At 34.8% G+C, this 18591-nt stretch overlaps 1 protein-coding gene across 1 annotated transcript in view; it reads left to right on the top strand.

Moving 5' to 3' along the window:
* Positions 1 to 18591, top strand: part of Ciao1 (cytosolic iron-sulfur assembly component 1) — a 39169-nt gene that overhangs the window by 3409 nt on the left and 17169 nt on the right. The window contains exon 2 of the mRNA XM_076461131.1: positions 9856 to 10116. Coding sequence (XP_076317246.1) covers positions 9856 to 10116 — 261 coding nt within the window. The remainder of the gene's footprint in view (positions 1 to 9855; positions 10117 to 18591) is intronic.

Below are 18591 nucleotides of genomic sequence, written 5' to 3'. Positions count from 1 at the left end.
ATTTTGGATAATTATAATTTTATTTGAATTAAGCTGATTCTTACTAGTAAGTCTGGATAGAACTTGTATGTGATATGTTTATATTACAAAAGTTAAATCCATTATGGAAGTGTCAACTGTAGGTGAAATTTGCATTTCTAATTTATATCTTATTCAGTTTTTCTTACTGTGCAAGTTCCTGATAATTCTAAAACATGAAAAAGTACAAAAGAAACTAGTAGCGTATAAAAATATATAAACAACACTTTCCTAAATTTCCATGTAGAATCAAACATATAATTGTAATCATATATATATATATGAATACTTCTTAAGATATGATTATAATGGAAAATATAGTAATGACAACAAGAAAAATCAAATTCTGTCAAAAACGTTTATAAAAAAATTTATTCATGATTTATTTGATTGATATGTCTAAGATTCCATGAGCAACTTGTATTGTTCTGTCTGTTACCTTGCAAAGTTACACATACTATATGCCTGCAGTCTTGGCACTTCTTCATGACAGACATTTGATGTATATCATCTAAGAAAACAGATTGAGTTATATTATTAAGGTGTACAAGGCTTTTTAAATTGAAATGTATCTTACATTATTAAGATTTATGCAAAATACATTATAAGTTAGTATTATAATTACTTCCTTAAAACAAACTGGTAATAAAAGTAAGGCTCTGATACAGTACTTTCCTAAAATCAAATGATTGCAATACGTCTCTCATGCAAATTATCATGTGTGACTTCACCACCAATAGTTGCATGTCATACATTATGCATGTGACTTCCTTTATACATCTCTAACAACTATCACTCCTCATTTGGCAACACTTCTACTCAGAGATGTTTCTTTGTATGTTTCAAGTTTTTTGCATTCCATTTGAGTATGCTCGTGAAGTGGTTTTCATTTAAATTACTTCCAATTTTATTCAGACAGTTTCTTCACTTTAATTTAATCCCAATTTATTACAGTTGCATGTTTATTTATAATTTCAGTTTTTGATTCATTCTTCTTGATTATGAACTCCAAAGTTCATGTTATCATTTTAGGGGCACACCTGCAACTAGTGCTGTGTCTTCTCTTTCTGATTGTTATAAAGGATGTAATAGTAAATGTGTAAGGTAATTATTGACATTTCTGGCTGTGGCTCATAAAACAACTCTGAGTTTGTGGGTTTTTTGTTGTTCTGTTTTTTGGTTTGTTTTTTTGCAACAAACTTTTAGCTTATAGCTCAGTCATTTCTTGAAGTGAAACCCTTTTTCATTAATGTATCTGACTTAGCCAGAGGGATCATAGATCAATTTACTCTAATCCTACCTAAAAAAATTTTAATTTAAGGGTAGCCTTGTAGAGATCCTGATGAGCAATAAAAAATGAATTAGGTATACATGCAACCCACTTTTAATATTGTTGGGGCACAAAATTGTAATAAATAAAAAAGGTGTTGTAAATTAATTTACTCTAATCCTGCCTAAAATAATTTCAAGTGCTGCAGCTATGAAAGATTCTCTCATTTTCAAAAGTATAGTAGATAGAACAGTCTTGATAGAACATTTATGTTGAAAATAATTAAATCAAAACTTGTGTAATATTAAGAGTTGATTCCAGAATGTTATACCATTTTTTCTCACATAAATAGCTATTACTGTTCAGTGTTGCCCTTTATATGCAAAAAATAAAATAAAATATGGATGTCACAAACCTTTTATCTCCCCTCATTTGTAATTAACTGCATCCAATGCCTTTCTGTTGCTGGAAATCATAATGATGCATGAGCCTCTCTCATTTCAGTTCTATCAAACTATCATCACTTCTTGTTTGGTGCTTTTCAGGTAATTTCCATTCATGACTTTAATCGTTTAATTTCTGAAGTGGGATTTTATCATTAATATTTTTATTTACATTCAAGAGGTATTTTACTTTAAATTCATTTCCCAGTCTTCTTTTTTTTCTCGCACTTGCATTTTTTACATCAAACACTTTTGTTTCATGTATATTTCTACAATGGATTCTGAGGTTTGTGTTACTACTTAGAGTACCATACTTTTTACTAGCACTATTTCACAGGGTGCAGATGGGGGAGACCTTTTGTTGAATTTACCTGTGATTATCTACTGTGAGATTGATCATTCTATAAGTAAATTTTCTTCTCCTGGACTTACTCCCACTTCTTCATGAGCAAATCATACATGTTCAGGCTAATGAAGATCTTATTAGCCTTTTCACATAATCATATTTTGCCATGTCTTCCTATGCCACACTTGTAGAACAACTAGGTCTAATACTGCATTTTTAAACATGATTTCTCAAGTATCTGATGTTTTATCTATTTCATGAATTTCCTGTGATCCATGTTCTTTTTTGTTGCAAGATAGTTCTTCCTATCCATACTTAGTTTTTTCACCCTCCTAGGATATTAGGGTTGAGGTTGAGCAGTTTGCTTCACAATTGGTTGAGGGTGCCAGCATGGACTATGGTTCAGTTGTTATTAACTTACCATCAAGCTGACTGTCTGTTTCTTGACCCTTCACAGTTGGGGTCATTTTTACTTGTGTGAGGGTTGGTTCCTGATTTTCCTGTGCATTTAACCCATGCCCAGTTTTCATCCCTTTCATGTAAGTTTTCATCTTACACTTACTTTCCTCCTATGGTATTTATCTACCATCCATCTCCTTTCTGAGGCAATCCATTGAGACCCTGTAGGTTTTTCAAGGCAAAATCTCTCTTATTACCTCCACATTAGCTAGATTGTTGTCTTAGGCTTTCACTTTACACATGATTTTCCTGTTATTGGTATCTTCTGGGACAAAATGTGGCTTTGTCCCAGATTCATTTGCTGCCCCTTATCTTATGGATTTAGGTATGAGTCCTATTTCTTAACAACATATTTTCAATTGTGTATCTGAAACTTTGAAATCATGTGTGGAATTTTTGCATCAAAAGCCTACCTTTTCTTCTTTGATAGCATGTTTGTTGCAGTCAGAGCCAAGAGAAGCCCCTATTCCTCTTTCCAGTCCTAATCCTTCTGAGCCTTTACTTGTTCATTCTTCAGGTTGTTTTCTCATCTTTTTGTATTATTTAATGTAGATGGGCATGTTACCAACAGTACCAGTGACTACCCACCCAATGGGTTCTGGTTTAGAGAGAGCTTGATTTATTTAGCAATCTTTTACTACAGATTGCTTATTTGAATATCCCAGTATCTCACCAGTTACAATTCTATGATCTATCAGTTTTATGCACTGTCCTTTAAACATACTCTGGCTCTGTATGTTTTTGTTCGGTGCTCAAAGCATTTACTTGTCATTTATGTGCTCATGGCTTGTGTTTTCATCATTATATGGAGGGCTAGCTACTGTTATTTCATTTCAAAAAGGGATACTCATCGCAGTGAACAGCTGCTTGAGTGGGCTTATTAATCATGTTGGAGGAGTCATTCGTGTGATCTACCACACATCTTGTACATTTGGGTGTTTTTCTCAACAGCCATCTCAGTTGGGCCCAACCTTATCATATCAACATTTTGGGGCTTCTTCCTGTAGATTGTACTTTGATTCATTTTCTCCGTCTGGTCAGGAATCATCTGGTAATGATCCATTCCAACAATTTTACAGTTGTTGCTTATCTCAATCACCAGAGTAGTACCCATTCTTGAACCCTCTGTATTCCTACATTGGATCTTCTCTTTTTGTGTTCACACTTTTGATATTCATATCATTATGTGTCACATTCCTTCTGGCCAGCTCAGCCATAGTTTCACCAGCTTCTTCAACTCTAACTTGCCCCTTTTCCTCTGACTCCAACCTTCTTCATCCACATTGGTCATTGTTGCTTTATTCAGCTCTTCTTAACTTGTGTTATTGCACCTGGTTTTCATCTGGTCCTTGCCATGGAGGTCATTCATTTTCTTTTCTGGAAGTTTATCAACATAAATGAAGTGTTTTCTACCATTGGTCTTTGGGGCAAGGGTTTTTTTCCCTGCTGAACTCACCATTCCTTGTATTATGGATTTCTTCATTGGCTTTTTAAGGCCTCTTCTCTCCTTCATCTCAGGTTATTTGGTACCCTTATCCCACACCTTTTGTTTTTCCAAGTGCTGTAACTTATGATTGTTTAAAGTCTGATCTATTTGCCATTTGTACTCCTCATCATTCTATATATCTTCTACTGTGCCTCAATTCTTCTTCTTTCCACAAAATTTTGGTAGCTCATGAGGGTAACTTCTCCTTTTCATTGATTTCCCTTCCTTCCATTTTCAACCTTTATTCTCAGCCAGATCTGGATTAATTTTTTACATCCTGTTCATGCCCTTTACTGTTACATTACTCTTACAGCTTCCTTTTGTTGTGCCCATTCCTACCTCTTTATTCCTCTTTCTCCTTCAACCCTCATCAATTGGGTTTGGCTTTTAAATCATTTTCCTTTTTTTCTTTGTTCTGGGTGCTTTCTCATCATATCTCACACCTTACCTTTTCATTAGTTTCTTATTTTCATTGTCCCTTGGAGGAAATTCTTCAATCTGACATGTGGACTACTCTTAATATACTGTCATGGCCATGCAATGCACACTGCACAAATGGGGTGTTTGACAAAATCGCTTGTAGGTTTATGCTCACAGTACTCGCATATTGGACAACATGGGTAAAGCAGAAGGGGATTGCTGCCTGTGCCTTCCATGTCTTTTGTTGAATAACATAATGTGATCTGCTTTTAAAAATAGCATTTCATGGTCACCTATTGCACTGTCTCAAGTACAGTCATTCCTCTGAACTTTAACTGCATTTTTACATCCTTTTCTTCTAATGGGCCTCTCGGTGTGGATTCCTGTATGTTCAAATAGATGGACAGTCTTGGGGTGGCCCCTCTTGGGTCAGTCAGTTGGACCACTTGGGCTAGGGTCAACCAAGTACCAGTGTTGGATGTTCTCAACAGGTGTTGGTGACATTGTATCTGATGTTGGTGTTTGGGTATAGTGCTTACAAAACTCTGGCATTGCTGCAGTGTTCTTGTTTGGTATTGTAGTGCATCTTCTCATAACGCTTCATGGTGGGTGGGGTCAGTGGGCACCAAAATTTCCCTTTTTTTTATTATGGATCCTCCAAATAAAAACTTAAATAAAATATTAAAATAACAATCCATAGGTAAATGACCACATCTTGGAGATTCTGTGCAGCAATCTTCAACATCTGTTACACCTGTTGTATCTCATTTTCTTATCCTACATTCTATTTCAGACAAACCTTTAGGGCAAATATCTCCCTTTTTCATTCAGAATGTACTAGAGGGACTTTCTGGCTCTCCAAACTCAGTAAAGAAGCTACAATATTGTGACACATTGGTGGAGATATCCACATCTCAACACAGTGAACTCCTCTTGCATTGAAAGGTGATTATGGATATGCCTATTGAGATTACACCTCATGTTACTTTGAATTCACACCAGGAGTTATTGTTGAGAGGGGTTTGAAGAACATCCCCAAGTCAGAGATTCTCACTGGTTTCTCCATTTATGGAGTTTCTGCAGTGTGGCATATCTCCATTCACAAAGATGGAATTGCAATACCGACCAGTATCATCGTTCTGACATTTACATCACAACACTCACCTGCCACTATCAAGGCAGGTTATTTTAATTGCAGGGTACAGCCATACATTCCAAACCCTTTCAGATGTTTCCGGTGTTAGCAGTTTGGTCACTCAAAGAAGTCATGTCGTGGTTCCTTGATGTGTTCTTGTTGTGGTGGCAAGGATCATGATGCCTATCTGTGTAAAATGGACCCTCATTGTGTCAATTGCAATGGCTATCGCCTGTCCTACTTTCTTTCCTGCCCTAAATGGTTGGAAGAAAAAGAGGTGCAGCATTTGAAAAATATTCATAACATTACTTATCCTGAGGCTTGAAAGTTGCTTTCCACCACTTCATCTCATATGCTGCAGCACTTCATTCCACAACTACAGTGGGAGTGCAGACAGATCTCTTTGTGGCTTCCAAAGAATCTTTCTCAAAACAAATGAAAAGTCTTTTGACCTCCATGGTTAAAAAAGTTGATGAATCACCTTCAACACCTACCTCTGTCCCTTAATTACATTCCAACAAATCCCAAGATCCACTCCCTTTGGTTCCGAGTACAGGCATATCCTCAGATACATCTTCTTCTTCCACCCCAAGATGCAAAACAATCATTTGTTCATGTCCTTAGTCACTGGAATCCCCTTCCAACAGCAAAGATCTGCCCAGTCAACCCAGGGCAGGATCCATGGAGGTCAGTAGACCTCCCTTGAATAAGGACTGTAAGGAAAAAAGATGTGGTTGTAAACAGAAGAGTTCTCCACCCAATCCACCTACACAGAAATAAAAATGGCCATCTTGATACAATGGAACTGTCAAGGTTTACATTCTAATCTGGATACAACAAAACACTGATTGCTTCCTATCATCCTGTATGTCTTTCCTTGCACGAAACATTTCTGAAACCTACAGATACAGTCAGTTTCTGCAGTTTTCTTTGTACAGAAATGACAGGCTGTGTGATGGACGAGTACATGGAGTTTAATCAGCATATGCTTACCTTGTCTTTACCATTCAACACACCCTTGGAGGCTGTAGCCATCCGTGTTTCCTTGGATCATACTATTACTGTTTATTCTCTCTACCTGTTGCCTGGAGAGACATATGATCAATAACACCTTGATGCTCTCACTGAACAGTTGCAATCTCCCTTTTTAATCACGGAGGACTTTAATGGACATTATCCCCTCTGGGGTAGTACTGATATTGATAGGAGGGGTCGCTCTGTAGAGTGTATGCTCTCTGATCACAACCTTTCTCTTTTTAATACTGGTTCTTCTGCTTATTTTCATGCATCTAGTCAGTTCTCTACTGCTATTGATCTCTCAATTTGCTCCCCTTTATTATTCTCACATTTTACATGGAAAGTTGAAAATAATTCACAAGGCAGTGATCATTTTCCTATAATTTTGAGAGAGGCTGGCCGTGGTTGATGTCACTCGATCTGCATGCCCCAGTGGATGCTGTATCATGCAAGTTGGCCCTCTTTCCCTGCTCTCTCAGAACTTGATCCTGCTATTGTCTGTAAGCCATCAATAGACGACTGTGTGGCAGCAGTAACTGGCTGTATCATACAAGCAGCTGCTCAATGCATTCCTAAAACCTGGACACATTTTTCACTGTATCCTCGTCTGCAGTGGAATCCTGCCTGCCACATTGCACTCTAGGTGAAAGCTTTTGTCGGGTATCTAATACTTTTGCTTCTTCCTCCACCTTCTTAGCCATCAAGACTCGGGCCAAGCAATCACCTCTTTCCTTTCGAGCTGATTGTCTCTATGACTGTAATTGTCCCTTTACACTGGTGGAACTCAAACTGGCCCTTCATTGGTCTGGCAGCACATCAGTTGGACCTGATGATGTACACTATGACATGCTGCACCATCTATCTCCTGCTTCTGTTGCTATTCTTCTGATTGTTTTTAACCGGATCTGTCCCAAGGTTTATCCATAATGTTAGACAGTGTTATTGATGATGATGGTGACACTGTCCACCTTGGAAATGCTTTTAGTTTTATAAAGGCCATTAATCTTTTTAATGCTATTTAAGATTTTAATTTATACATTAGACATTTTTAAATGTGCTCCCCTTTTAAGAATCAAAGTTCATCTAGTTATTTGAAATTAGAAAATGGCCATAATGTCAAATAACTCGAAACCAGAACTGGAAAGGCCAACTTCAGGAGACTAACACTGCTGTTTGAACTAGCTGTTAGTCATCCTAGCAACTTATTAAAATTTTGCTACAGGTCTTTTAAAACTTTTATTACTATACTCTCTGAAAATGGCTATAACATCAAATAACATGGAACAAGGACTTGAAAGGCCAACTTCAGGTGACTGATGGTGATTTTTGAACTTACCTGTTTGTTTTCCTGGCAAATTATGATAATTGCAGTTAATGCTACAAAAATTCCTGTACAACTTGTATTAGTGTAGTTTTTCTCTTACCACTGTAGACTAGATGTAAACATTGTTTTAATACTATTAATGTTTTGTTTTACCTTAATTTCCTTTTATGAATTTTACTAAATTTACTTTAACTTTTTACTGGATGTTTGGTGCAGATAGCCTAGCTGCTTTATGCCATAAAACACCAAACCAATGGATTTTGAAATACTTTTACCACTTTCTAGTACTCAGCTATGAGAGTGGCGGACTGTGGGGGTATCCTCTTGAATGGGTTAATGAAACATAAGATATAAAACCATTCAGTTGAGAGTAGGGCTGTGGTGCTTTGCTGATGTAAAATGTGGTATTTTCCAATATGAAGGAGAAATGCATGGGAGTTAGCTGTTAAAATTCTCCCCGTTGATTGGGATCGTAACCCCATGTGGATGTTGGTTCCCAGTAGCTTGACTTTGGATTTAAAGTTGAACCAATCAACGTATGTCGAAACACATATTACAGGTGTCAGTATTCTTCCATCATTTACATTCTTGTTACTTTATTAGTGTTGTGGATCACAGTAAAAGTACTTGCAGATTATTACTGTACTTCCCCTTCCACTATTCCTCATTGCTTATTATCCCGTGTTTGAGGCAGTTTCAGTCAATTTCAATATTGAAGGAGATAGTTTATGTTACACAGACATCTTTTCAGTTTTAGATGTCAGATTTCTGGATTGATCTGTCAATTTTTTATATTAATATGCGCCCTGTTCATAAGTTGGAGTTTCTGATTTCCCCTGGGCTCTTAAATTTTATGAAGACTGTATGACCCTCTTTTTTTATCCTCCAACCAGATGTTTGAGTTTTTATTGTAGTTGCCATCGGTATGATCCTTTTTCTGATTCCCACATGAATGTTGTTACCCAGCAACATGAGTTCTAGATGTAGTTGACTTGCCATGTACAATCCATCATGCCGTACCTGTTCTAGATCTGGGACAATTCTTTTCATTTTATCTACTTTTATTTTTATTTTTTTTTTGGAATTGAGTTTCATAAATATTGTATGGTTTAGATCACTATCTGGCCTTAGTTTTCTTTCACTTGAATGTGTTCCTCTTAGTGTAATATTTTTCTGTGATAGTCAAAGAGTAAACTGCATTCAGAAGTGGTGTGTTTCCCCACATCAGATTGTAAAATCTTACTGTCTCATCTTAGAGAGTGTCTTTTGGATGCTTTCAAAGGATTTCTTTCTTTTCTTTTCACTGGTCCCTCCATCTATTCAGCATGGGATTATAGTGATTTATCTAAGAGAAGGTAATGTTCTGTATCAGAAGTTATAATATATCAAAACTGAAAATGTACTTCTAAGAGGTACTTGCTTTTTCTCACACTTCCCACCCTCTACCCCACTGAAAACAAGTGCTTTTATCTTCTGCCAAAAGTCAGTGATAGCCAATAGAATTGAATAGAGGGAGTCATACGTCATGAGAGTATCTTGCATTCTTATTGGTACAGGGCTATCAAATGTTGATTTGCATGAGAGGTGCATTGAAATCATTCAATTCCAACTGAGGGGAGATAAAAGACTTGTGGTATGTGTTTTTTTTTCATGTAGAGGGCAGTACTGAATCATAATACCTATTTATGTGAGCTGTGGTAAGTACCTATCAGAAATACGTTTTCAGTATAGGAAAATTGTAACATTATTCAGTACATATTGGGATGCAACAGTCCAAATAGATAATAACATGGGCCCTTTTATCTACCCATATCCCTAGTGTTAACTAGAACAGATGTTTTCTATTAAATTTATACACAAGTAATCTTTGATATTTGTGTAATATGTATGTGTTTTTGTTTAGTTTATCATATAATTTTGTATTTCTTGTGTTGTAGATGAAAATTGGATATGCAAAACCATTCTTACTGAAGGACATCAACGTACAATTCGTAGTGTAGCTTGGTCTCCATGTGGCAGCATGTTAGCTTCAACCAGTTTTGATGCGACTACTTGTATTTGGGACAAAAAAAGTGGACAATTTGAATGCACTGCAACTCTTGAGGGACATGAAAATGAAGTTAAAAGTGTTGCTTGGTCAGCATCAGGAAAATTTCTTGCCACATGTAGTAGAGATAAAAGTGTCTGGATATGGGATGGTAAAAAAGTTTGATTTTTTTATATTAAGAGTAAATGTATAGAAAACATGCAATGTAGTACACTTGGTTAATTTGGTTTATAAATTTACAAATCAGTGTTATACATGTTTAATTAATCTTGGAATTGCATTGTAATTCTCTGCAATGTTATCAGTTTGTGTATGTATTTTTAAATTATTTATGCACCAAATTGCTTGAGGGTCAGTGACATTGTTGGTAAAAATAATTTGCTAAAAAGGGGTGCCTTGGATCAATATTGCAAATACTTTCACTAAGTATTGATGGGATGCTTTGTTTGTTTTATATTTTAAGAAAATGAATGGACTTTTCCAGTTTTGTTTTATAAGTTTTTACACTGAGTGTTGCAACTGTCAAAAATATAAAATTGTTCAGTATAATGCTATATATGGACCTTATCCATAGCATACGGTATAAAAAGACAAGTTGGTAATATGAGTGTCATCTGTAAATATGTTATATATCTAGAGCAGGGGTGGACAACTTATTTTTCATAGTGGCCATAGCTGTGGCTAATGAAACAATGTTGGCCACACTATTCAAAAAAAAAAGAAGAAGAAGAAAGATGTTAGTTGAATCAAAATAATTGCATTTCAACTAACCTTCAATGTGAAAATTGAGGGGGGTTTTCATCAATGTTTCGTGCAATTTGGCTTAATATATATGCTCAATGAGCATCTTAGCTCTTCCTCTAAATTTATGTCAGTAAACCAATGATCTGTATCTAGACTTGAGAAAATCTAGTGTAGAAAATGTTGATTCACACACCCATGTGGATCCAAACATGACATATAATTCTGAAACTGCTATCTTTAAATTTTGTAAACTCTCATTTATTAAAATAGTGAGCCACATCTCTCTGATAGAACATTTTAGTTTACCTTTTATGTGTTCTACACTTTGCAGGGTAAGCATCTCATCTTCAAATCCACACTTATTCAGAAACAATAAAATGTAATTTCCTTACTGAAATTTCCTAAGTCAAATTGAAATGGATCATGCAAAAATTCAAATATCAGTTTTAAATTTTTAAATTCAGAGAAATGTGATTCAAATTTTGAAGATAGATTTGTGATCCAGTTTACATAGAGATCATCTTAAGTATCAGAGAAATCATCATCCTTATTATTATTTAGAAAACTATTCAACTTTGCAAAATGTGTTAAATAATTCATTTGTAATTGTTCTGCAAGAAGGTTTAGCTTTAGTTGAAATTCATGAATAGGTTGTGTGGTTGCTCACTTATTATTTTACCTCTTCTCTGGAGCTTCGTATCCCAGTTTGTCAAGTGAGCCATCATGTCGCACAGAAAGTGCAAATCACACTGCCATGACAAAGTTTCAATTTCAGGGAACTTTCAATCTTACCTTTTTCAACAAGATACTCTTTTATTTTGGGAAGAAAGAAGTAAATCATTCCAAGACGTTTCCTCTACTTAACCATTGCACATTTGCAAAATCAGTAAGATCACTGCTTTACTCAAAGACTCAACAAACTGTCGATGGATGAGAGAGCTTCCACTTCTAATATAATTCCCAATTTTTACAACAATGTCCATCAGAATTTTCAATTCATCACTTTTAGATATATGAGCACATACATTTTTCTGATGCAAAATGGAATGGAAAGATGGCAGCGTGGACTTCACATTATTTTCAGTTAAATGCTGCCTCAGAAGAAAAACAAATCCTAATTTCGCCCAAGTCATGGCAGGAGCACCATCTGTTGTGACAGAAACCAATTTTTTAAAATCCAGATTTAATTTTTTTCACATTTCAAGAAATTTTACAAAAGTGTTTTTTCCACATGTTTAATCTCATAATCCACGAAGGCAAAACATTTTTTTCATCACTTGAAGATCTGAAGCTACATATCAAACCCAAAATATCAACTGTGCAGTGTCACTAATATCTGTTGACTTATCTAGTGCAAAAGAGAAATACAGTCTTAGTTGTTCAAGCAACTGATTTTCTATGTCTTTTGCTAACTCTAGCATTCTGCAAACATTTTTATATGCAAAAACGGCTCGTTTGGGTTGAGAAAATATTTTACATAGAAGAGCGAACAACGTTTCGACCTTCTTCGGTCATCGTCAGGTTCACAAAGAAAGAGGTAACTGACCGGAAGCTGGTCAGCTTCTTCTATGTAAAATATTTTCTCAACCCAAACGAGCCGTTTTTGCATATAAATTTCTCAACAAGTGGGTTTCTCGACATCACTGATTATTCTGCAAACAATTGTTCTTTGACTTAATTGCAAATTATTTACATTTTAAAGAATATCATCTTTTATTTTTGAATCATAATTCTCCAACAGAGTTTCATTGACCACAATCAATATTTCTTTTAATAGTTCAGCATCAGAAAATGATTTCTTTTTTGAGCTAGAATCCAAGCTACTTTATAGCTAGCTAACATAACTAATTCTATCGATGATAAGAATCATTTTAGGCATTCCTTTTGTTCGTGAAGTTGTGCTTTGAGACAGCTAATTTCATTAATACAATTTTTGCTATCAACTGGAAATTTTACATCAAATTCATCGTGAAAATTGTTAAAGTGTTGCTTAAGGTTGTATACTTTATTATTTCTAAAACCTTTGTTACATAAAAGACACACTGGCTTATTATTTGCTTCAATCACTGCAAATTTCAACTCCCAACTTTCAATAAATTCTCATTTCATGTTTTTCCTGTGATGCGACATTCTGTTTTTGGCAGTAATGCCCAGAATCAATTAAATTGTGCCTTTATTTTTTAAGTGTTCACCATCATCTGGATTCTTTCATTTTCAAGTTATTCACCTATCCATATTATGGGATTAAAAACAAAGTATATTTAAACACTTTAAAGTTGCACAATAAAAATATCTTTAAAAGTGCATGCAAAACAATACACTCTATAAGAAGCATCTAAACCAGACTGACGTTACAAAATGTGGCAGTGATGAAGAGCTCGGCATTAGCGATTATGTGAGACAGTGCAGTTGCTGATTACCAAATTTGCAATAAAAAAAATAAATGATGGAAAAGTTGATTCCTAAACTAGAGCTGGCCATGATTATGCTATCCACTGGCCGCATGCTGCTTTCCACAGTTGCCCACTCCTGATCTAGAGTTTGTCTTTATAAAGATTATATCTTTCTCTTTTTTTTTCAGAGCTTGAAACTATGTTATAAAATCTTACGGACTGTCTTTTAAATCTGTTTCCAAAACACACTTTAGCATTATCCCAACAGAAGTTTCTCTTCTCTACCCATCTAAGCATTGGTATAGAATTTACTGTGGTTGTTCTGGCCTTTATACCCCACTACAGTGTCCATAGCAGTTTAAATCTTGTGATTCCCTCCACCTACATCAATGCTCCTATATATTAGATCTTTAAATAAGCTCCTTATTTTTACTTCCTATTTACTTTTTTTCAAGAATAGAATATTATGACGACAGTTTTATGTGATTGTTGCAGGTTTCTCTTATGTGTTGTATAACTTTTATTATACCTACAATTTAGACAAATTTTTTCAGGCCTGTTTTGTTGGGTTTTGAATTTGTCTATTTTCTTTAATTTCCTAAACAACAAAGAACTGAGACATTTCTAATATGAATTCCCATATTCATATCTATGGTATGGAATCTCTGTCCCCCACTAGTACAGCAGTATGTCTATGGATTTACAATGCTAAAATCAGGGGTTCGATTACCCTTGGTGGGTTCAGTAAATAGCCCGTGTGGCTTTGCTATAAGAAAACGCATGGAATCTTTTAGTGCTCTTAATCTGCTGCCTCTAAAGTCTAATTTTGTTCTGTCATCAAGGAAGGGTGAGCTTTCTGTAGGGGACATAGAATCTATCATATGTAAAATAGTGAAGTCTTACATGAGCTGTGATGTTTCTTCTGTCAACTCAATGACTTAGCTTGCAGGGGTTCAGAGCAGAATGTGGAGAATTTAAACTCTATTTTTCCAGCCATTTCCTTTTGCTTAGACAGCTAAACAAAAGCCTTACACAAACATCTCACCTTCTACACCGTTTTGTATTAGTATATCAAGTAGTTTTGTACACATCTCCCTGTGACTTATGATTCTTTTCCTTTATCACAAGGGGAACAACCATTTGAGTGATTACCTAATCTTTCCATGTTTCCTAGACATTGCTTGCATACCTTGAGAGTTGCTGATAGATGGAGAGAGGGTGCTGCCATGCCTTAGCTTTTCATTGCTTGGAAAACCCATAATTAAATTTTCAGAGGCTAGATCCTCTTCTTTCTAATTGGAGTTCCAGGCATGATGCAATGTATCCTCCTTTTAATTTCATGAACAGGAGATATTGCCTTGTCTCTTAGGCTAGGGAGATAGGATTTTAGTTGGTAATCTTAAACCAGGTAATCTCCATTTCCCCTCAATGTGCATACCTGTACATTTCCATGGGCCCTCCCAGAGAAAGTTCTGTACTTTCACTTTACCTCCTTTGGGATCTAAACATCCACCCACGTGTTTGCTGTGCATGGTGACCCATGAAGGGGAGGAGAGGATCTTGGTGGTTGAAGGGTTCAACCCCAACATGCCACTTGGGCCTTTAATTCCTGTAGATAGGTACCTTGGGGTGGACCCCTGGGTCAATTGGCTGGTTGTATTGGGCATTTTTTCTGATGCTGGTGTTTGGGTCTAGTGCTCATGAAACTTTGGCATTGCTGCAATGTCCTTGTTTGACATTGTAATGCATGCCCTCATAAAACTTCATGGAGGATGGGGTCAGTGGGCACTGAATCTTCTTCTGTTTATTATGAATAACCCAATCGACATGGAGTGAGCAACGTTATTACAAGCCTTTTCCAGATTAAGCGTCCTTTTGTTCTTTGGCCATCTTGTTTCCATAATACTCAGAAGAGGAAGTTGTCCGAATTAGGTGATGCATTATTCACACTTTTTTTAACTTATTGTTTTCTTTTATCAGAGACTGATCCATCATAGTATGGCTTTTGTGAAACTCAAGTCATAATAGCCTATGTTTTACTAACGTGCTGTTGTTACAACTTGTCTTTTCTCTGGATTTATGCTTGACATTGGACAGTGTCACTGGTGATGGTAACACTGTCCAATGTCTTTGTGTTTTTAACTTTTTATGGACCATTAGCCTTTTTATTCTATTGAAATCTGTTAACTGAATTTTGGACATTATTTTGTTTTAATTTACTTTATTTTTTCATTTTATACTAATTTTACTTTTATATTTTTTACTGTTTTTTGGTGCATGTAGCCTATTTGCCTTGCACCAGTAAATTCCAAACAACCAAATATCAACCAGTCTCTGTTTCTTTGAGCTGAGTGAAGTCATGTAATTCCAAATTCAGTTTGTTGCATTTTGCACTTATCAGGTTGAGGCAAGGGTTTGTCCATTTTTGTATTGCTCATATTTTCTTCATAATTCTGGTGGCTCCCCATACAACATTTTGTACTTTTCATGTTGGGTTCCAATAGTACCATGTTGCTAAACAAGACTAAGAATAAATCAGCCTTAATGCCCTAGCCACTATACTTGGGATTTCAGTTTGGGTCCTCAGTCCTGTAATTGCAATGAGGAGGTGTGGAAGATCTGATTGGTTGGGGGCTGGATGAATTAATGTTATTTTAAAGTTATAAGACATTTGCCTCTGTGGTCTGGTCTTTACTGCCCATGAATTACATTTTATGCTGTCAGGGCAAAGACCATACCTGTTCCAAAAATATGGCATACCTCACTGGTGTGTTATTACTATATTTCATTTTCACACACCTCTTTGTATATGTAAATGCTTTCTGTTTGTATCTTTCCATCACTAGCCTATTCACTTTTTCAACATGGGATTCTAGCTAAAGTGTAAGAAGAGGTGTGTTTCAGCAGTTAACATCTTACTATGTCAAAAAACTGTTTCTAATAATACTTAACTCTTCCCTTCCTTCTCATAAAATGGTTTTGGATCTGTTAATTTGGATCATCTCAAAGTGAAAAGGAAGTAATCATTAGGAACTTGTATGCAAATCTGATATAGGAGGCATATCAACACAAGTAGAAAGAATCACAAGATTTTAATTTATACAGGGTGTTCGGAGAGTCACTGTGCAGTTTTGTACGTTAATAAATATATAAGTGCACAGTGACTTTCCGAACACCCTGTATTAGAATATAATGGGGGTATAAAGGCTGGAGCATGCTTAGATTGGCAATGAAAAGAAACTTTTGTTATGATAAAACTAAACTGTCAGAAGAGGTTTTATAAGAAACACATTATTGATACAGGAAAATGTTAATTTATAAGATGATTGTGTTTTAATTTAAACATTTTTAAATTTTGCCTCAGATTGCTTAGTTTAAAGCATCTGTACAACTACTGTATTTTTTTTCTGATTAATATTGACTTACAGTCAGAGCAAGCTACCTACTAGCAGTAAGGGTACCCTACTGATGATCTAAGATAGTGTGTTCATGGAGAGAATTTGTAGTTTACTGTTACTCATAATTAAAAATGAAATTGATTTTAATTACAATTGTAGACTGTTAGAAGCTCTCATGACAGAAGTTACTAAATAGTTGTTCCTCAGCACAGTTTTTCATTATTCTTATATCTAGGCATGCAATCTTTTATTTGCAAAACAACTATCAATTAAATTTAGTTCAGGAAAGCTTCCATTAAGTGATTTTCATGGACCTGATGAAACTCATTATAGTTACACAACTGAAATTACTTTGTCACATTTTTTAGGATACAAGCTAGAACACCATTACAATATTAATTTTAAATCTTTACTGAACATTTTTTAATACCACACCTGTAAAATAATGAGATAATACTGGAAGTGCTTTGTAGGATTTTAGCTCACCTGACCAAAGTGCTTCAGGAAATCACTGGATTTACTCTTATACCTAATAGTTGCAAAATGAATGAGAACTGCAACTGTCTTCTTTATGTAAGATAACTAAAAGTGATGTATTTAAAATTGAAACAAGAAATTTCATTGTTGATGTGAGTATTACCAGAAATAAAAATGCAATTAATTAAAGATATCTAGTATAATTAGAATATATGGTTCAGCCTAAGGTATATTATACAAATACAATATTCATTTTCTTAAAAGTGTAATAAGATACTTTTTTTTTGCATACTCGTGACTTTATGTAAAGCACTTACAGGCATAGTATTTCAAAGATACACATGCACAGGTGATCAACAAATGTACAGATTTCTGAACTCGTGTAACTACAATCAGAGCTGTGCATAACACCTGCTATGTAGCACCTCTGTTTCAGGAGTAACTAGTGGACTGATGCTACACTTGAAAATTCATAGTGATTGCAGGTTGTGTCACTCCAATTTTCATGTATGCAAAGCAATATTTGCTACATTTTTAATAGAAAATATAAATTATGATCATTTGTATACTATATATAATTTTGTTTAATTGTATAGTTTTTGTGTATATATAATTATTGTATGTATTTATTTGGACTTAATTGGATTTACTACTACTATGTGAAATATTCAGCTGATGTGATATGGAGCAAAAACTGTCCATGATACAATGCACATAATGACCTGACGATGACCAAAGAAAGTCGAAACGTTGTTTGCTCCTCTACATATTGCTTTCTCTACCCATACCAGTTGTTTTTACATACATAATATGTATATAATGTTCTTTGTATTTGTTATAATTAATATTTACTGTTTATATATTCAGTTTAATTTATAAGTAATTTAGAAGGTTTATCAATTTACTTTTATGTAAATATTTAGTATAGAATTACTCTTGAATGTTTTATCAAGTTCCTGAGCTGGATAATTCTAACAAACTTTTCTTGTTTAACACATTTCAATTGATAATACAAGATATTCACATGAACTATCTAGTTTATATTTCATGTCAGATAATTAGTTAAGAAAATCCCAGATATATATATACTGTGATTAATATATACACATAATTGTATATTTATGTGTATAACTATATACACATAGTAGAAAAAAATTTTCTCAACCCAAACCAGCCATTTTTACATATATAATAGGTAACATTTATTTTGTCATATTTTAAGTATAAACTTACTATTTATTATCTTACAATTTTTATATATTATTTGCAAAATCTCTAGTCACAGTGATGAGTAAAATACTGAAAATATTTATTTGAGCAAAAGTACTGTTACTTGCCTTCATTAACCACACAATCATAATACCACCCACTAATTTTCTTGCATAAGATAGACTTCTCAACTTTATTGGTATTTTTCCCTGGCCTCAAACTTCAAGTATTTTATTTACCACAACATTCTCCCACTCTTGTCTTCCTCTTCTAAGTCACTCCAAACATCTCCTGTTTCTCTGTTTATGAGAACTCATGAATATCACTAAAATCTGCTGTCAAACTTCTAGGGATATTCTAGACAAAGAAATTTCCCACTATTATCACCTGTACAACCCTTTACTG

The sequence above is a fragment of the Tachypleus tridentatus genome, chromosome 10 (genome assembly GCF_004210375.1).
Source record: "Tachypleus tridentatus isolate NWPU-2018 chromosome 10, ASM421037v1, whole genome shotgun sequence".
NCBI classification, from domain to species: domain Eukaryota; kingdom Metazoa; phylum Arthropoda; class Merostomata; order Xiphosura; family Limulidae; genus Tachypleus; species Tachypleus tridentatus.
Note: the sequence above shows the minus strand (reverse complement) of the source record. Positions and strands in the feature narration are given on the sequence as shown.